The 21,715-nt window shown below is 34.9% G+C and overlaps 1 protein-coding gene across 1 annotated transcript in view; it reads left to right on the top strand.

Moving 5' to 3' along the window:
• Positions 1-12,070: 12,070 nt before the first annotated feature.
• Positions 12,071-21,715, top strand: part of LOC113064926 (DNA-directed RNA polymerase, mitochondrial-like) — a gene marked incomplete at its 5' end in the record, with an annotated part of 47,153 nt that continues 37,508 nt past the window's right edge. The window contains 5 exons of the mRNA XM_026235939.1: positions 12,071-12,203; positions 12,635-12,733; positions 14,052-14,860; positions 15,458-15,591; positions 17,260-17,446. Coding sequence (XP_026091724.1) covers positions 12,071-12,203; positions 12,635-12,733; positions 14,052-14,860; positions 15,458-15,591; positions 17,260-17,446 — 1,362 coding nt within the window. The remainder of the gene's footprint in view (positions 12,204-12,634; positions 12,734-14,051; positions 14,861-15,457; positions 15,592-17,259; positions 17,447-21,715) is intronic.

Here is a 21,715-nt window from a genome sequence, read left to right as displayed (position 1 = left end):
TTAAGTGAATGTCACTCTCATTATTGTTTACCTTTTATTGTACTGTCATTTATTTCCTTTCAGGAAACTTATCATCCTCAGATGTGCCATATCACTTTACATCCTGCCCTGAACCAAAATAAACTGTTGCCATCACAAGTGATTTACTACAGTGTTAATCATCAGGTAAGTATCAGGTGATGAATACACCCAATTTAGTATGTACAGAAGTAAAGTTAAGTCTTTATAACCACTTTTAAAAAAAATTATTCATTTGAGCAGAAAAAAAGGTCTCCCTTACCTCTAATAGCACTTGTATGTAGATAGTCCCAATGGACATTTGAGTCAGCTTCCTACCTGGTAAATATGACTGTGAAATTTTATTCATGAACAGCTTGGAGCTTAAAAAGTGCTAATTTTCTGAAAGGACACCAAGTAAAATATTTACAGCTTCCTTGTTTAGCTCTGTTCAATATGTTGTGAGCTTTACTTAAATGAGTGGCATGCTGTGGCACATTTGTCTAAGCGAACCTCTGGTCTGAAAGACTAACATACTTTTCAAATCCTCCTGGTTTCAATGAAGTGTGCAGCCCAGGAGCAGAGGATGAAAATTATCTTGAAGAGTATGTTTTACCGGGAAGAGTCAGTCACTTCACACTTTGTAGCTTGTTAACTAGCAGTACTCTGAAGCTTTAGCACTCATAAAACTCTATGGAGACAGCAGTCTGCAGTCTTTTCCAGCTTCTCGCAGTCAATTCCATCTGCTTGGGCTGTCTGCCTTTGAGTTTCTTTGCTTCAAAACCTAGTCTTTTTTCTAGTGTTATACATCTTAGTCCTTCCTCACCTCCCAACCAACGTTTCTGCTCCTCACAAAAACGGATGGCACAGAAAAGTGCCCATCACTGTCATTCTGCGTGCTTGTACAGCTGGTTACAGTCAGAGAAAAGGCTGTAAATGTGGATGCATTTTTTAATTAATGAAGCTTTCTGAGGCAAGAATAACTATTACTTGCCCATACTTAAGATTAGGGCTTTTAACAAACCCCTAACTGTAAGTATTAAAGTTTGAGCTCTTCTACAGACATGAATAGTACAGTACCTCTGATCATAGGTAATTCAGGAGAAGTATGCTATTACTTTTTTTTTAAAAGTAATGATATATGTGATTTATGATTGCTGGATTACCTGAGATGGAAACTTGCAGTTGGACTATTTTGATTTGGACCCCAAAAAACACCAGAAAACACCTCTGCAACCACATAGCAATGCTCTTAAAACTGCTCATAACATCTTAGAAATCATAACATCTTAGAAAGAACCCATCCGTACAGTATGCACAGTCTTGTGCCCCTCCAGCACACTCAAAAACCCCAGATGTCCTTAACATCAGCCAACGCTTCCTTGGATATTGTTGGTAATTAAATTCTTTGTAAGATTTTTCACTTAGAACCTCAAGAACAAAGTTCGGTCCCCATGTCCCCTTATGAATGTCAGATGTGATGATAAACTTAAACTAACATGTGAATGCTGGTACCTCAGCTCAGTGCATGTTTACAACACAGCTCTTTCATTCAGGACACAGCAGGACATGCTCTAAACCATTCAATAAATCTTAAACGTGGCTAACAGTGAATATTACAATGATTTCTGAAGGATTATGTGACACTGAAAAGTGGGCAAAGGTGGGGAATTTAACTGCTAAAAATCATGGGAATTAATATTTATATGAATATTGTTATAAAATTATTTTCAATTGTAATCAAATAAATTCAAAATTGGTAAGCTTAAGAGACTTCTATCATAATATTAAAAGTATCTTACCGATCCCCAACTTTGGAACAGTATTATTTCTTTCTTTTTCTTTTTTCTTTCTTTCTTTTGTTTTCTTAAATGCTACACATTTTGCAGATTTGGAAAACTCTGTATTTAATGAACTGGAAAACAAACAAAACAAAACAAAACATGAAACTTAATCTTGATTGACATGACCTCAAGGAAAAGGTAACTATCTCTAATTCCACACATCGCTGGCCATTAATATAGGCTTCTGCTTAGCTCCCATGATGCCATGCTATGCCGTTTGCACCCTGAGCTGAGAAAATACGTTCGGCCATGTGGGATGTTCACTGGCAAAAGGAACCTAATCTTTCCCAGCAGGGCTCCCGTCAACTCTGGAAGTGTATGAATAGAGATAATATCTCAGTAATGAGGCTTGTTTTGTTCCATCAAAGTCCTCCAAAAGGGCCTGAAACCTGACCTCCCTCTTTGCGTCGACAAGCTCCCACTAATAGCTCCCATTATTAATTGTTTTCTCTCTCCTGCTAACATACGGAGACTCTTCCAGTCCCCCTCCATCACCCACATCCAACACCAACTCTCCATTTCACTTCAGCCAGAGGTCAGTTTACATTTATAACTAATGATTAATGACACCAGCAAAAATTCTGAAATCTGAATACACTGAAGCGGTGTATTCCAAGAGTTACCAATATTTATTTTTTTAATAAAAATTTTCTATAACACATTATATGGACTAGTTATTCTTAGATAATTTTGCCGCTCCTGAATGATTGGCTTATTGGCGTGAATCACACAATCACACTCCAGATATGCAACATACTATCAACCACAAGACTTCCTGCTAGATTCCTCCAACGCAGGTGGCCGAGATAACCAGAGTGCCACACTGTGCGGTCGCCTATATAAACATCCCTTTCTAATTCAGGATCTGTCCACTGCCGCCACAACTGAAGATCAATCTTCAACAAGCCTATTTGCATTTCCTCCTTCGTGACCATTGTCCATTGTAGCCGAAATCAGTGATACTGTAAGTGAGCAGTCTATCTGATCAACAGCTCCTGAGTCCTGAGAGTCTTGGGATAATTGACAGAGATCTACGAGTTATAACATGGACTGGTACTTGAAAAAAAAAAAAAAAAAAGATTCCAGATATGATTGGTGAACTTTCATCATTAGCGATAATCAAAGAGAGATGCTTCTCAGATGTGGGAGATATTTGGTACTGACTGTGGAAACTCAAGCAAATCTGCCTACAAGTGCCCTGCGGATTTTAGTTATATATTTATTTATTATATTATTTATGTGGAGATTTTTTCCTAAATGTGTTGCATGAGGGTATACTAACCCTCTCAATGTGGTTGTAAAATACAGAAAACTATTGATATGTTTAGAGGACTAAAATCAGAGTGAGAATTTTTTCTTCCCGGAACATTTTTCTGTCCTTTTTCCAAAACTTCAACCCATACTAGGATGAAGCATTGGCTAATCAAACATTTTAAAAGCAGCTCCTACTTCCAAAAACAAAGAAACACACCTTTCTCATAGGTGTGCAAAGAAGTCTGAATATCAGAGTCCAAGAGAATACCAGCCTTGTCCTTGTTATTATCAGGATCTTGAATATCTCTCTTCTCTCCTTTTGTTGACAGCCAGTCACCCAGTAATGGCTGTCACACCAGAGCTTGAAACATCAAATGGGCCTGTCAGAAAAGTGACCCTGTGAACCGTAGCGACAAACAATGTCTGATCTCCACCTACTAGATATGCACAAATTGCTTAGATGACTGCCATCGAACTGTTGATATAAATGTGTTTTACTGACTTATACATTTCAGAGAGCTAATTAAATGTTTAATAGGCTCTCTTCCCTCCTAATTAACACACATGCTACTGTTCAGAACTTTGGGGTCAAAGTCAATGTCAAAGTCACCTTTATTTATATAGCGCTTTATTTATATATACATTGCGTCAAAGCAACCGAACAACATTCATTAGGAAAACAGTGTGTCAATAATGCAAAATGACAGTTAAAGGCAGTTCATCGTTGAATTCAATGATGTCATCTCTGTTCAGTTTAAATATTGTCTGTGCATTTATTTGCAATCAAGTCAACGATATCGCTGTAGATGAAGTGACCTCAACTAAGAAAGCCAGAGGCGCGGCGGCAAGGAACCAAAACTCCATCAGTGACAGAATGGAGAAAAAAACCTTTGGGAGAAACCAGGCTCAGTTGGGGGGCCAGTTCTCCTCTGACCAGACGAAACCAGTAGTTCAATTCCAGGCTGCAGCAAAGTCAGAATTGTGCAGGGTCAACAATATTTTTTTATTCAGATTATTTTTTTTTTAAATACAGTAAAAAAAATAAATAAAAATAAGTCATTTATTTCCACTATGGCAAAGTAGAATTTTCAGTTTTCAGTGTCACATGATCTTGCAAAAAAAATAAAAAAATAAAAATAATAATAATAATAATACTATATATATATATATATATATATATATATATATATATATATATATATATATATATATATTAATAATCACTGAATCAGGGTGTTCAAGAAACATTATTATTATTATTATTATTATTATTAATAATAGTGTTGATGGTACTAGTAATGCTTAATATTTTGTGGAATGATTCTTTGATTAATAGAAATCTGAGAAGAACAGTGTTCATTTGAAATGTATTTTTTTTGGCAATATAAGTCTTTACTTTATTAATTTAAAGCATACCTGCTGAATACAAGTATTAATTTCTTTAAAAAATCTTAGTGATCCCAACTTTGTTTGTTACTCGCATCATCTATTTTTATTTTCAATTTCCCATCATGATACAAAGGTGTAATTAGTGACAAGTTCAGTCAGCCAAACATCTCACAGCTTGTCTGTTCAAATGGCAACACACATCCTCAGATGTATTCAATGTATTCACATATTATTACAAAATATTACCTATGCCTAAATCACTTAACCACACAGAAAATAGCATATTTATAGAACTCAGAAAGATGGCACATGGCGTGTTGAGGCAACTTGAAGCAAAACTCTTTAAGTTTGGAGACCCCTGTTGAACTGGACATAACTTGGCAAAGTTTGCCATCTACTGTACAACTTCTTACCAATACAGGCATTTTTGAAATCGCATATCATTTGATATCAAATAAATAATTTAATATCTTACAACTTAAATCAAATTAATCTCTTCATTTGGTATTTTAAATGTTTATGTAAACAAAAGTTCCTTCTCCAATCGAAAAATGCTACTTTAGTAAATATTTTTAATATATTAAACATAACTATAAGTAAAACAAAGAGATCTAACAAGTCAATTTAAGATTAAGACAACTTACAGTTTTGATACCCTATAACAAGTTTTTAGCAGTTGATTATATAATAGCTATAATAATGTTATTATATTAAAAGTCAACTAGTCCCCTGTTTTCCCCTTGCGTTAAGAACATTTCCTAAAGCTTACATGAAATAAGATACAACATATCAATAAAATATGAGATGTACAGTACTAGCAGGTCTTTAATCCTACCTCAAGATGAAATTTGGTCGATCTACTCGTCGCTCTGAGTTCTGGGCTCATTGTATCGTTGATGAACTAGTCAAGTCTGAACAATATGGCGGCCTTCTGCACGGGATAACGCGGTGTCTCTAAACTATCAACAACATGACACTATTATGGAAGGCCAAGAGGGTCAAATTCACGTGAATTTTAACGCGTCAACAACATGTTAAATACGTGTATTTCACGCGTAAACAACACGTATTTAACGCGTTAAATACGTGTTGTTTACGTGTTAAAAATCAGCGCGTACTTAACGTGTATTTAACGTGTATTTCACGTGTTAAATACACGTGAAGTACACGTGAAGTACGCGTTAAAAATCAGTTTGAACGGGTCAATGTCATTGGCTGCTGAGGACCTGGGTCAAACCACTTCTGTGAGCTTAGAGGGGTGTACCATTCACAGACAGGCAACCATCATTTAACATGCTATAGATCAGCTTATTCAGCCTTATTATTTTGTCTTTTTTTGTATAGACTATAGAAATAATATAATTTAATTGCAGTTTTATGAAATATTTATTTTTTAATAAATATTAATTGACATTTTTTGGTGATAGTATAATGTTTATAAAAGTCACAGTATTTTGTAATGAAACAGGACTTTTTGTTTAGCTCTTGACTCGCCAAAATATACTATTTAAATACTGTTGCTTTCTGAGTGCCATACACAAAAATAGCAACTCATAACTCCACGAATATAGCAAGGAGAGTCAAAAGTTATAGTCTGAATCTACTGTGACGATCCAAGGGGCTGTAGTATTTTATTTTGCCCAGCAGGTGTCATGGGGTAACACTTTTTGTGTCTTTAGGTTAAGTGCTGTGATGCAGGTGTGGAAAATTGATTGTGATTAACCATGCTGCCTATAAGATGCTGGCTTTCTTACCCTCTGGAGGGAAGGAGATTGGGGCTTGGTCTTTGCTGGTCTTGCTGTTTGGTGGTCAGGCGGACTTTCTCACGCTCTCCAGTCCAAGGCTTGATGCTGTGTTTTTGTATCTTTATATTTTTTTTATGTTTTACCTCAATGTGGTTATGGCTGTTTTCTGATTAAAACACATATTTGTGCAAATTTGATTATGTTGTATGGACTCTCTATTCATGTTGCTACTCCTTGATCCAAGGGGTTGTAACACTACGTTCTGTCAAATGTTTAATAGAGCTCTCCAACTGATTCATGGGTTTAGGTATTATTTACATATGAAAGATCATCATGGATTGTTTTGATTTTGGACTCATTTCAATCTGGAGAATCGGCTGTAAATAATGATATGCCATTTTTCACAATCAGAGCATGTTTCATGAAGTTATAAAGGTAAAACCATATGTGTGTATTTGGAGTTTTTTTCTTGTTTTGTTATAATTCGATGACTGATATCTTCAAATCTGAATGACAGATTATTGTAAAATTGGGCTCATTTTAATCGAGAGAATTTTAAATTTTCCAATATTATTAAAATAACTAAATTACTAGTAACTACTTCCTGCTCAACTCTGACTTTCAGTAACTAAAAAATATATATTTGCACATTCTCCTGCTGAGAAATAACTGACAAAATGTAAGAAAAAATATAGTGTTCAAGATCAACTATTTATATCCATCTTATTTGATATTCAATATCTCAGGACATACATAAGTTTAGTTAAAGTATCGGTTTCAAAAGTTTTGTGATAGTATAAGACTTAAGTTAGCATCGAGCATTAACATTTGTGTGGGGGAAATAGTTACAATTGAGGTAAGCAGTCAATTCAGGTTTAAGATATACAAACCATTGAAATCAATATCTGTCTTTAGAAAACAATCATCTCATCTCAGGAATCAACAGCTTTTATTATGCTTACATTTACAGCTATCGCCAAGCAGGTGGCATTTATTGAAACCTCTTTTTTTTGTTCAGCAATTCTGCACTTTTTGTTCAGCGATGCACTCATCAGACAATCAGTTATTAGGGACACAGGTGATGTTATAAGACATAAGCATTTAAGACTTTCAGGATTACAATGAAAACTTGTACTAGGGTCAGGACAGAAGTATTCTACTGCTACCACCGTCAAAACCAACGCATCAATATTACTAATCATATTTTTCAAACTGCTGAATTAAAATCAATAAACAATAGAAATCATTTGAAAGCTTAGAGTCTGAGCATTACAATGCATATAGCATGTTGATCAACTCCAAAATAGTGCTGAGAAAAAAAAAAAAAAATCATCATTTTGCCATTTTTACTCTAATATTTATAAAAATATCACACAACTTGGATACACATATGTCATCTGAAAGGTCTCATGAAGTAGAATAAAACAACAGGGCTCTAGGCTAATTTTTTGCACTTGTTACACTAGTGCGCCTAACTTTTTTCTTACAAGTCCACTTTTTTTTTTTTTTAAATCGCTGTCCATATAAACAATATTGACTTGTAGCCTAAAAGATTAACTAACAATCTGGTTAACATAATGTATTTGAAGTACATTTCTACAAGAAAGGTAACTTACTGAAAAAGTTTTGGTGCTTAAAGTGTTTCACTGAGGTGAAATTTAAACCGAAAACATCTCAAGATATATGAAATAAAAAGAAAATCTAAATTAAGGTTTTAAGGGCTTCAAACTGAACATATAATGGCTCAATGTCTTATGGACTATCCTCCACTGCAGTCACATGCCCCTCAGATGGACAACTCCTGTAGTTTGGCCTTCTTGATCTTTGGCCTTGGCTAATCCAGCTGGCCACACTCTCTCTAGCATCAAAATCTTCCAGACTTGGCCCTCTACACTGATTCTTATCAGATCTTCCACTGTGTCTGAAAAAAAAATGGGACAAATCAGACAAACCTGTCTGATTTGAACAGGTGAACAGTCCCTAAACAGCTTACACTTATTGGATCAGCTATTAAAATAGTTCAGTTTTATATGTAATAGAAAAGTGATTATATTTTGTTAATATAATATATTTTATTAAGTTAAGTTAGAAAAGCGTTTGGAGCATTTTATGTTTGTTAAATATAAGTTTTAGGTTTTTTTAAGTAACGACCAAGCTGCCAGCGGCAGACAGTGAGCCTATATGTTTGATGAATTTAGCCTTCTCAAATCATCAAGACTTGCCTAAAATAAAATCTATAGATATAAAACAGTTGAAGCATATGACAGTGTTTGTTAGACCCAGATAAATGTAAGCTATCCAATCATTTGTGAGGAGATGCTTCAGAACAGGGAGACGGCAGCATGATCACTTGCAATTTTTTTCTTGGATATGCCATCATTTTTGCTCATAAAAGGTAAAAGTAATACATTATTCGTAACTGTATACACAATATCAACAAAACAGTTGCTCGTTCTGCCGTGTTGTCTTTAATAGGAGTAAAAAAATTAACCGAAACTCAGTGAAAACATATACATATATATATACATACATACATAAATATAGCTTTAAATAACTACTTAACAAAAAAAAAACTCTTTCATTATAATTATAACCCATAAAGATGTACTTATCTCTAAAAGCGCTTCTAATGAAGAGATGACGAGTCGGGATTGCAATTGTCATGATCCCAGTTCGGTCTCCATCTGCTGGTTCCCTCTTTTCCTTTGCGCTCACTTATCTCTACTCTCATCATCTTCAGCTGTTCCTCGTTCTCCTCCGCTCACCTGCTCTCTATCTCCTATCATAGGCTCTCTATTTCTAGCTCTGTCTCTTTCCATTCCCTGTTAGATTATTACTAACCACTTTAGATGTTTCTGACGTTTTTGTGCTTTTTCTACAGACCATTAGTCTAGTCTAGTCTAGTCTAGTCAAGTCCTGTCCTGTCTAGTCTTGTCAGGTCGTTTGGAGAGTTTTGTATGGACTGTTTGTTGCTTGTCTTGTTCTCCCCCAGTTATCTGCCGTGAGGAGTAACGAGGGGTCCCCTGCCTCACCTGTAACCTGTCTCGCTGATCACAGGCTTCCCAGACCAGCCACTTTAGGCTCTATTGTTTTGACCAGGAATTATCCCTGTACTCTGTCTTTGTTTTTTGGCCGTTGCGGCTTTGCCTTATTTCTACTAAAAGAGCATTAACTTGCCATTAGCCTCCTGGGTTCTCTCTCTCTCCCTCTCTCTCTCTGTTCCGTGACAGCAACTTCATTCTTGTGATACAGATTCAGAAAACACTAGTTTATTAGTAAATTAAAATATCTTCTTCTTAAGCCTATTATTTGAACGCAGAACTGTTCAGCAGTTCTAAAATATAAAAGTAAGAAGAAGTCTAAACAGACTGGAGGCCCAGCCCACATCTGAACAATCGAAGCCCGGCTCGAGGGGTTCCCCTTAAATGGCTCGGTTTACCGGTGCGACTTCAGAGTTTTTTTTAGTCGCACCATTGAGAAATTGTTTGAGGCTTTGAATAAACTAGAGCGAGTTTTGTAAAAGAAGTCAACCCCAGACCCATATAATAATAATAATAATAGGCCTATTGATGTCACCATTTCACTTGTAACCTCATAAAACAAGATTTCAGTGTAAAATTATGCACCAGCATTTAGATTATATTCTCCTTTTTAAAAGAGCCCAAAACTATCTGTCATTTATATCTAAAGATTTTCCTCATAAATTTATAATGCACATAAAACTGCACAGAGAGCATGTAGTTTAGCCAAAAATCTGTGGTAGCTGTCATGTAGGCTTTCCACTGATAACTTCATGAAAAAGCATAGGCTATATCATAAAAAAGACAAGTCACTATTTGCAGATTAAACACAGTCGAAACTCACCATAAAACATAATTTAGATCTAAATATATATTTCATAAAGATATAACACATAGAAAAAAACTTAGGTAATATATCTTAGAAAAAAAAATCAGAGGTTTCAGTCCCGTGCCTCTTAACTTCACCAAACATGCATAGATCCTATGATCAGATCGAAAGATTTCGTTCATAGAGCTGTGACACATGAAAGCAGACTGGCGCACTGAGGCTCTAAAGAAAAACAGCTCGATACTTCACGTTTCGTTTTCATTCATAGCTTCAAGAATCATGCATAGATCATTATTTTCAGAAAATTATCCCAATTAAAATGAGCCCAGAGATACTGTAATCCATGGATGAGATCCAAATATATTGCTATAACACATAAAACCCAACAGGCACAGCGCAACAAATAACTTTAGTTTCCCTTTGCGCTTTTATTAATAACTCCATGAAACATTAGATCATGCAAAAAAAGTCATTTTTTTAGAAAATTCTACAGATTAAAAGGAGCTCAAATTCATCATAATTTGTACACTTGATCTAAATATATTACTTACGATATTATCACACACATGAAATCATTCAACTGAGAAAATAACATAGGTTACGTTTCCATTCATAACTTCATGAAACATGCATAGCTCGTGGAAAATGTTACATTCTCTCAATTAAAATGAGCCCAATTATACAATAATCTGTCATTCAGATTTGAAGATATTCGTAATCGAATTATAACAAAACAAGAAAAAAAAACTTCAAATACACACATGCTACAATATTCTCATGGTTTTACATTTATAACTTCATGAAACATGCTCTGATTGTGAAAAATGGCATATCATTATTTACAGCCGATTCTCCAGATTGAAATGAGTCCAAAATCAAAACAATCCATGATGATCTTTCATATGTAAATAATACCTAAACCCATGAATCAGTTGGAGAGCTCTATTAAACATTTGACAGAACGTAGTGTTACAACCCCTTGGATCAAGGAGTAGCAACATGAATAGAGAGTCCATACAACATAATCAAATTTGCACAAATATGTGTTTTAATCAGAAAACAGCCATAACCACATTGAGGTAAAACATAAAAAAAATATAAAGATACAAAAACACAGCATCAAGCCTTGGACTGGAGAGCGTGAGAAAGTCCGCCTGACCACCAAACAGCAAGACCAGCAAAGACCAAGCCCCAATCTCCTTCCCTCCAGAGGGTAAGAAAGCCAGCATCTTATAGGCAGCATTGTTAATCACAATCAATTTTCCACACCTGCATCACAGCACTTAACCTAAAGACACAAAAAGTGTTACCCCATGACACCTGCTGGGCAAAATAAAATACTACAGCCCCTTGGATCGTCACAGTAGATTCAGACTATAACTTTTGACTCTCCTTGCTATATTCGTGGAGTTATGAGTTGCTATTTTTGTGTATGGCACTCAGAAAGCAACAGTATTTAAATAGTATATTTTGGCGAGTCAAGAGCTAAACAAAAAGTCCTGTTTCATTACAAAATACTGTAACTTTTATAAACATTATACTATCACCAAAAAATGTTAATTAATATTTATTAAAAAATAAATATTTCATAAAACTGCAATTAAATTATATTATTTCTATAGTCTATACAAAAAAAGACAAAATAATAAGGCTGAATAAGCTGATCTATAGCATGTTAAATGATGGTTGCCTGTCTGTGAATGGTACACCCCTCTAAGCTCACAGAAGTGGTTTGACCCAAGTCCTCAGCAGCCAATGACATTGACCCGTTCAAACTGATTTTTAACGCGTACTTCACGTGTATTTAACACGTGAAATACACGTTAAATACACGTTAAATACACGTTAAGTACGCGCTGATTTTTAACACGTAAACAACACGTATTTAACGCGTTAAATACGTGTTGTTTACGCGTGAAATACACGTATTTAACGTGTTGTTGACGCGTTAAAATTCACGTGAATTTGACCCTCTTGGCCTTCCATACACTATTGAGACTGTGTGCATATTCAGCGGGCTTAACTCGGGGTTTCGCGGCCGAGAGAAGTGTTTGGAGATTTCTAAATGGCGATTATTGCCGCCTGTGTCTCATATTACGGAGTAATGTCGAGAGACAAATACAAGGTAAGTTAATGATAAACATTTTTATTGCTGTCATCTGTCTTGTCCTACTAATCACATCACATCAAGTCTGTCTTTTTATTTTAACGTTACTGTCATTTGTTTTATATCAGGTAACGTTATATTTTAAACGTACGTTTAAAAGTTCACTACAAAAAATAGTAAGAGCTGACTTGTTTACATTGATGATCATTTATAATCATGTCACAAGGATGCTTTGAAATGTAAAGGTCTGACAGTTCAAACAATTCGATGTTTTTTGCTTCTTGATGCACGTTTGGTCTTTCTTTGATGTATGTCTAATCTAGATCTATTATGTCTGTATCGATTCTTTGTTTTACTGGGTGTTATGTCTCTTATTGTATTCCAGCAGCTAACACAAACAGTAGAGTTGGTAAACTTTTTATGTCACCGTTTTATCTTTCACTCCTCAGACAAAACATGGGCTACAATTTACCAAAGACACTATTCAGCCATCCCTAAGAAGGACGATGCAAAGAAAAGATTATGGGAACAGTCCCAGCTGATGGATGGTATGAATTTTTCCCCCCTTATGATTATATATCTAATGTATATCATTGATGTTATATGAGAACAACTGATTTTATAAAATTTTTAAGGTCAAATTGAGTTTTTAGGTTGGGTTAGATTTGTTCAGATTTTAATTTCAAGCTAAGTCGGTTTTATTTATGTAGCATTTTTAACAATGCAGACTTTTTCATAGCAGATTTACAGAAATTTACAATGCTGATGTTTATAGTATCTTAATATTTTCATGTCTTAGCAGAATAGTTTATTTTTTGCAATGATATAAACAATCCAGCAATTAAGATTTGCTATATAGGGCATACATATTATGTGAGTTTACAGATGTATGCAGATAAAATTATTGTATATAATCAACTTTATATATAGAGCTGTGTGAAAATATAGCTTTTATAGATAGAAATAGATTTTGTTCTGATACTAATATTCATGTAGCCAAGATTTGCTGTAGGGTCAAAGACAAGACATCACGTTTTGGTGTCTGCATCAAATAACATTTGCAAGTGATTTTATATGCATAGAAATCATGTTAAATGCAAGTAAGTTGTTTAGTTTAAAGTTTCAAATAGCTTTTGTGAAAATAAAATGTCTAAATATTCCTTGTTTGTCCTTTATTAAAATATACAAAATGGTAAGTTATCATACTATATTTAATATATATTTAATTAAAAACGTATTGCTGATCAATAGATAAAACCTAGTTATTTGAAAAATAGTAGCAAAGATTGGTAAATATTTAAAATTAGAATGTGTTAATTTCTGTTAATGTCATCTAATGATTCTTATTCAAAATATTCAAAGAAATTGTATATAAACTTGTTAAACTGAATATAAATCCCTCTCTTTGTATACTGTATGTGTGTGTATATATATTTATTATTATTATTAATTTTATTATTTATTATTTTTTTATTGTAAATCGTGGTAAAAAGTATGACCGACATAAATTATTTCTCAGAAAAAAATTTAATTAATCTGGACACATCCTAATGTTTAAAGAACTTATTTTAAAACTGTATTATACTTTTATTGTTTTGATGCACTTTTTATCTTTTATGCTTATATTGCTTTATGTGAGTGTGCTGAATGTATTTGTATATCCAACTTTAAATATATGAATGGATCTTAATATAGTTTACGATGTAATGAAACAATCAAGCATTTGAGATACAACTTGAAATTATTTAACTTGATATACATTAATAGATGTTAATCGTTACAATATTTGCAATAAAGTTGACTTTTTTATAGATGCATAATACTGTCATGTGCACTACAGTTTTCTCTTTAAAATAATCTTCACAGTTCTTGAGGCCAGAATCCAACAGCTGCAGTCGGACTCCGTTGTAGACGTCAAACATTCAAAGGTGCAAGTCATCAAAGTTCAGCAGAAAATAAAGAAAACGTCACCTGGGAATAATCAAAAGAACTTGGTGGGAGAAAAAGCAGCAATGCATAAAAGTGGGCCATCTGCCAAAAAAGTTGTAACTGAAGGTGTCATGCCTTTCAAACCTCACGCAAATCGCTGGATGGAGAAACTCAAGCATGAAAAGTGGATTAATCACAATAAACAAACTTCACATAGAATGCACGACAAGCCAGTTGTGGGCAAAAGCAGCAAAGGTAGTTCGACGCTTCCTGCTACATCTACAAAAACTATCACAACAGGCAAAAGAAGTGAGACAAACACTAAAGTAGAAGACTCCAAGGTCTGTGCTGTGCAAAAAAAGTCTAAACACAAGGTTTCAAGAGTCTCAGAGAGTTCAGTTGCCAAGTTTCCAGGAGTGCAAAAGATCTCCAACAGTGAAGACGGCTGCAAGTCTACACAAGAGAAACGGGCAGATAAAGAATTTGATGAGAAAGAGGAGCTTATTGTAGACAATGTAATGGACCAGCAGAGCTTGAGTGCTCCTGAAAAGCTTCTGGAGGATAAGGAAGGAAACCGCTATGGAGATCCTCAGCTCAGAATTCGTTGTTACTTGGAGGCGTGTGTTTTCATTGACGATGTAGCTCGAGCTCAGAGCTGCCTACTTTCTCATCACCGTCAGTTATCCAAACGAGTGCACTTGTCAATCAGCGCCTACAACATCATTATGAGGATGTGGGCCAAAAAAGTAAGAATGTTTGCATCTTTATATTTTCTTTATATCAACTTTTTTTTTTAATACATATTGTATATATATATATATTGTATATGTCAGTGCATACAACATTGTAATGAAGATGTGGGCCAAAATTTTTGACCATTTGCATCTCTCTTTTTACAAATTTTTTATACAAAAAATGAAATAATAATAAATAGTTATATTGCAGAAATATTGCATATTTAAATAACTTTTATTATATATAAGTTATTTAAAGGTGCAATATTTCTGCAATATAACTATTTATTATTATTAAATTTTTTGTATCAAAAATTTGTAAAAAGAGAGATGCAAATATATTTTTGGTCATTATCTTTCAGTATTTTGCTTGTTCTTTTCCCTTTTTAGTCATACATATTTCATTTTAAAAGCATTTTATTTTATACATATTTCAGTATTTTGCTTGCTCCTGTATCTTCATACATGCCATTTAAAAAAAAAAAAAAAATATATATATATATATATATATATATATATATATATACATAATTTTTTTGTATCTATGTAATATGTTTCAGTGTTGTTCTGTACACTTTGTTTAAAGCCATTTTTAACTGTGCTGAACAGGGTTCCATCAATCACATTAGTCGCTTGTTCATTCTGATTGAAGAAGCAGGTCTGAAACCCAACCTCGCGTCTTACAGTGCTGCTCTGGAGTGCATGGGTCGCATGCCTGAGTGTAAAACATGGATCATTAAAAGGTAACCAATTACTTTTTTTTTATGTACACATATATATATATTCATTCAGTGTACTATATATATATATATATATATATATATATATATATATATATATATATATATATATATATATATATATATATTAGTTAATATATAGGAGAAAATGCATATATAGGTGAATATATAGGATAAAAAGGCTATATATGTGTATATACCTGGAAAGGCTTTTAGAACAGTTAGAAATGTACATCGATTACATGATCATTCAGTTGTAGAGTGTTAAAATATGAATTAACAATATGAGTGTCTTGTTTAATGGATTGACAGTTTCAGACTGTGTCTCTAGATGTCAGTGTTGCAGTGAGCAATAAATAGTGTGTAACACTCCTGCATTCTCTTTATATCCCCTGTAAGATTCCAGATTAAACTGAGAAACGTGCGAATTCAAACGATGCTCATATATATGCTCATCCATGAGCCGCTCCATTCATCTTTAGCCCTATAGGATTATTCTGAGCCTGCCTTGACCGTGTCCAAAAATAGAAATTCAAATTGTGGTCATTCATCTAAAGAACATTAGCTCAGTAGAGCGTCATTTTCTCTGGTCATCTATTTGTTTTGTGTGCTTCTCATCTCCGGGCAGAAACATTTAGCAGATGAATACCTCCTCACTTGCATTTTAATTGGCAGCTTCTTGACAGAATGAGGCCAGAGTTTCTGCCTTTTTTTGCCTCATTTTTACACTTTTTGTGTAAACTATATGAAAGCATCTGCTAAACGTGTTAAAAACTATCAGACAGCTGTGCCCTCTGTGCTTCATCTTTAGCAGATTGTTTGCTACCACAGTGTAATTGTTTTAAGGGATCTAATTGATTGTTTTAGGCTTATGTGTATCTGTGAAGCCTAGTACAAAGTATTTGCATATGAAGTTGTAAAGGTGACTGCTGAGACAAATATGATGCCACATAGTGACAGCACAGAGGGGCAGGTGCAGGGTGGCTTGTGGAAGCTGGTTGGGTGATCGATCACTGTAAGCTGATGGCAAACACTGTTGTGCAGTGGAAATCTTCTTTCTACAAACCCCAGAGGAGCCTATTTATTTATTTTTTTACCCATCTCTCTCTTTGTTATCCTTGCCACAGTTTCAATTTGTCTTTCAGCTCTCATGCGGCACTGTTGTTGCATTTTTCGCTGCAATCCAAGCTTGCCATCCTCTTTGCACATTTGGTTTCAAGTCACAATCTTGAGGACGTGTCAGTGTGGAATGAATAGATTTAAACCTGGGAATTTTGACATCTTGACCTCACAAGGTGCATGCATAAAAAGATATATGCGAGAGGCATTTTTTTCTCATGTTAATGTGTCCAAAATTTAGGACTCGTTCATTATATGTTGATTTCCACAAGTAATCCACACACCACTCTAGTCTTGTGAAACGAAATGCTGAGTTTGTAAGCAACACATACATCTTTAAGATGTCTTTAACTTCAAACCGTTGAGGTTTTTCATTGCTAGGGCAATTTGGTTCATCAAATACACTGAAGTAATGGCTTCACCTGGGAGTTAGCCCACAATTGCAAGGCCATGTTTATCTGGTATTGGAAAGTAACAATGAAAAAAATAAGTACTTCAGCTTCAAATACACATTATTGTGACATATATTCATATCTCTTCTGGTCCACACAGGTGTCTGCAGCAGATGGAAGTGGATGGCCTGTCCGTGGATGATGTGTTCAGACATTGTGTGTTTAAAAAGGATGAAAGAGAAATGGTTCTGAGGGCCGTCCAACTGATGCAACCAGAATATCAACCCAATGTATCCATAGATCAACCTGTCTGTTCCCTGCCATTGGTGGAACAGTTTTATGCTGAGGTACCATTGCATTACATTATTACTGTTTGGGATAAGTAAGATTTTTAATGCTTTTGAAAAAGTCTCTTATGCTCACCATGGCTGCATTTATTTGACCAAAATATGGTAAAAACAGTCATATTGTGAAATATCATTGCAATGTGAGATATATTGCCTTTTAATATATTTTAAAATGCAATTTATTTCTGTGATGGCTGATTAGCTGAATTTTTCACTCTTCCTTGTCACATGATCCTTTCAGAAATCATTATAATATGCAGATTCGGTGATCAAGAAACATTTCTTATTAATATCAGTGTTGAAATCCGTTTTGTGGCTTAATATTTTCTATTTTTTCAGGAAGAAACGTAGAATATTAAGAATAACTATAACAGTATTTATATTAAATATATACACTCACTGCCCACTTTATTAGCTACACCTTGCTAGTACCTGGTTGGAACCCCTTTTGCCTTCAGAATTTCCTTAATTCTTTGTGGCATAGATTCAACACGGTGTTGGAAACATTCCTCAGAGATTTTGGTCTATATTGACATGACAGCATCACACAGTTGCTGCAGATTTGTTGGCTACACATCTGTGATGCGAATCTCTCGTTCCACCACATCCCAAAGATGCTCTATTGGATTGAGATCTGGTGACTGTGGAGACCATTCGAGTAAAGGGAACTCATTGTCATGTTCAAGAAACCAGTCTGAGATGATTTGAGCTTTGTGACATGGTGCATTATCCTGCTGGAAGCAGCCATCAGAAGATGGGTTCACTGTAGTCATAAAGGGATGGAGAAGGTCAGCAACAATACTCCAGTAGGCTGTGGCATTTAAACGATGTCCAATTTGTACTAAGTGTGTCAAGAAAAAAATGCCACACCATTACACCACCACCAGCCTGAACCGTTGAGACAAGACAGAAAGGATCCATGATTTCATGTGCTTTACGAAAAATTCTGACCCTACCATCTGAATGTCATAGCAGAAATTGAGACTCATCAGACCAGGCAACGTTTTTCCAATCTTCTATTGTCCAATTTTGGTGAGCCTGTGTGAATTGTAACTTCCGTTTCCTGTTATTAGCTGACAGGAGCAGCACCCGGTGTGGTCTTCTGCTGCTGTAGCCCATCTGCTTCAGGGTTCAATGTGTTGTGCGTTCAGAGATGGTATTCTGCATACCTTGGTTGTAACGAGTGGGTATTTGAGTTACTGTTGCCTTTCTATCATCTCTAATCAGTCTGCCCATTGTCCTCTGACCTCTGACATCAACAAGGCATTTTCATCCACACAACTGCCGCTCACTGGATATTTTCTCTTTTTCGGACCATTCTGTTTAAACCCTAGAGATGGTTGAATGTGAAAATCCCAGTAGATCAGTAGTTTTTTAAATACTCAGCGCAGCCCATCTGGCACCAACAACCATTCCACATTTAAAGTCACTTAAATCCCCTTTCTTCCCCATTCTGATGCTCTGTTTGAACTTCAGCAAGTCGTCTTCACCCCATTTAGAAGCATTGAGTTGCTGTCTTGTGATTGGCTGACTAGCAATTTGAGTTACCAAGCAATTTAACAGGTGTTCCTAAAAAAGTGGCCGGTGAGTGTATATTACAACACTTATAAATGTAACTTTTGATCAATTAAATGTTTCCTTGATAAATAAACATTTCTTAAAAAAAAAAAAATTAATCCCAAACTTTTGAAAAGTAGTATATATATATATATATATATATATATATATATATATATAATTCCGTATTTTTATTTATGATTTTTATAATCATATTTACCTTATTACATTCTATATATAAAATGCGCTTTAATCATTCCCCATTTTTTAATCATTTTTATTAATTCCGTCTTTTTTTTTCTTTTTCTTTTTTATATATATGAGTTCTGTCCTGTCTGTTTTATTTTAATCTTGTGTATTTTTACAAGAGCTATACAGTGTTTATGGTGCTACAACACCCTAGACTGTACATATTTTACTACTCATTAAAGTCATTGTTGTCCTTTTTCATCACGTTAAGGTTTTTCATTTATAGATATGACCATTTGCATTAAACCTTCATCGTGAAATGTTGAAATGGAGGCTGGTATTATAAAACTTTGTGCTTTTCATAGCACTGTATACCTGCCTGAACTTGTCTTGTGTGTCAAAATGACGAGTTCCACTACCATGTCAGCTGTCATCTGCTATATAATTCCTTCATCCAGAGGTGCCTGGTCTATTTTTGGGCACACTGGGGGGTTTTATTGGGCCAGTCTGCCCCACATCCAATTCCCTGCCATCCCCCTTTTTCCCCAAATGATTCATTACCGCAGGTGTACATGAGCCCATTTGTAACCCACGCCCCACTGCGTACTACCTTGAATGGAAACTTTCCTGGAAAGTCCAGAAGAACTGGGTCATGTGAAGGACTGAGATGAAATGCTGCAACTCTTAGCCCTAATCAGTAAAGAAATTCTGTTAGCTACTTTTCAGAGATGCCCAATTGGCTAAACTTAAACTGTTGTGTGATGTTTCGTTTTTTTTAGTTTTTGCATTTTGTTTTGTTATAATTTGCTTTGCGTTGTTGTGTTTTACTTTGTTTTGGGGATTTGCTTTGTTTTGCTTTCTTGTGCTTTGCTTTGTTTTTTTTTTTGTCATTTCCTTTTATTCCTTTATCATTTGATTGTTGTCCTGACAAAAGCCAAAACAAAACTGTGACCTTATGCCAAACTGTACATTATGCATAACCGTACTAGTATACGGTATATGTTGATGGCATAAGTTTACTTGTGTAATGTTTTTTGTTTGTTTGTTTGTTTTGTTTTTTGCTTTCTGTTAGAATTTGCTCTGCTTTGTTGTGTTTTGCCTTGCGTTTTTGTGTTTTACTTTGCTTATTTGTGAATTGCTTTGTTTTTCTTTTTTAATCTGTTTTGTGTTTTGTTTCCTTTTTGTAGATATTTTATTTTATTCCTTTGTTGTTTATGATTGTTGTCCTGATGAAAGCCAAAAGAAACTGTGATCTTAAGCCAGACTGTATGATATTCAAAACAGTACTATTTTAATTATTGACACATTTAATTTAGCTAAATACGTTCAAATATGCTGCTTGCATTTTTTTTTTTTTTTGTGTGAGTTTTATTTTATAATTGTTTCGAATATTTTAATGCTTAAAGCAGATTGTAAAATATCTGGCATTGTACTACTGTAATGATTGACGGTGTCGACCAGTGATCAATTTTATTTCATGATCATGATCAGATTATCTCATAATAAGCAAATGTTCACAAATTTTCGCTTTGAGAGGAAACAAATTTTCACTGTCACTGTCAAAAATCACAATTAATGTTTCATCGTCAGTGAGCACCAGTGTTCAAATACAACACATTTTTTCATTTTACCCCTTTTTACAATTCTTGAAATGTAAATTTGACTTCAAAATCATGTTGTGTGCACCAGGTTTAGATATTTTGAGATGTTGTCTCCTCACACATAAATGTATTGCCTCGCAATGCATGCTTTATTCACACTACCTCACTAAACAGAGGTCACCAAACGTACTTCTCCCTGTCAGGTCTGTGGACTTTGGAAATAAGGGCCTCTGCTGAGGCATGCACAACACGACATCTTGTGTTCTGCCTGGCCGGGCTGTAGTAGTCATCGCCGTGGGCATGATTTATCCCTCCACAACCTTTGTGCTTGCTTTGGCCAGTGTCCATGTGATCTCTATTGAGGACAGATTTAGCTGTCACTCTCTCCTTGTGAGTATTAACGCTCCGGCTGACCTGTTCTGTCCCAGCCCTTCCATGATGGGTTTGGTGATAATTCCCAGATGTCTGTGCAGGATGGTAAAGCCTCCCTTCAAATAATAAATGACTGCACCTGTCAACGCACAGCCCACATTCACATGATCTCTGCACCACTTAGCAAGCTGTTGCTATAATATATGCCGTATTTACAGTTCGTATTTTATGCAGCCACACATTTGGCTGCCGGCCAGACCTGAGAGAGTGGGACTTTTCCACCTCATTAGATTTTAATTGGCTGTACCTGGATTTTAAAAGACAGAATAAAGACATTGACATTCGCATGGTTATTTTAGTTTGCTTGGTTCTTTTAAATATAAGTGCGCTTAAACGTAATGATGTTTGGTTCTTTAATTGCACCATAAAGTTCAATGGCTTCTTTCGATCGGGCCTCATAACAAATTGTGCAGCCTATGAAAGGTTGAAGTAAATAGTCTCCATAATTGGCAGTCAAATGAATGATCGTTTTTTTAATGTTTATACTAAT

The sequence above is a fragment of the Carassius auratus genome, chromosome 47 (assembly GCF_003368295.1).
Source record: "Carassius auratus strain Wakin chromosome 47, ASM336829v1, whole genome shotgun sequence".
NCBI lineage: Eukaryota > Metazoa > Chordata > Actinopteri > Cypriniformes > Cyprinidae > Carassius > Carassius auratus.
The sequence above is the reverse complement of the archived record's forward strand: the minus strand, read 5'-3'. Positions and strand labels throughout refer to the sequence as shown.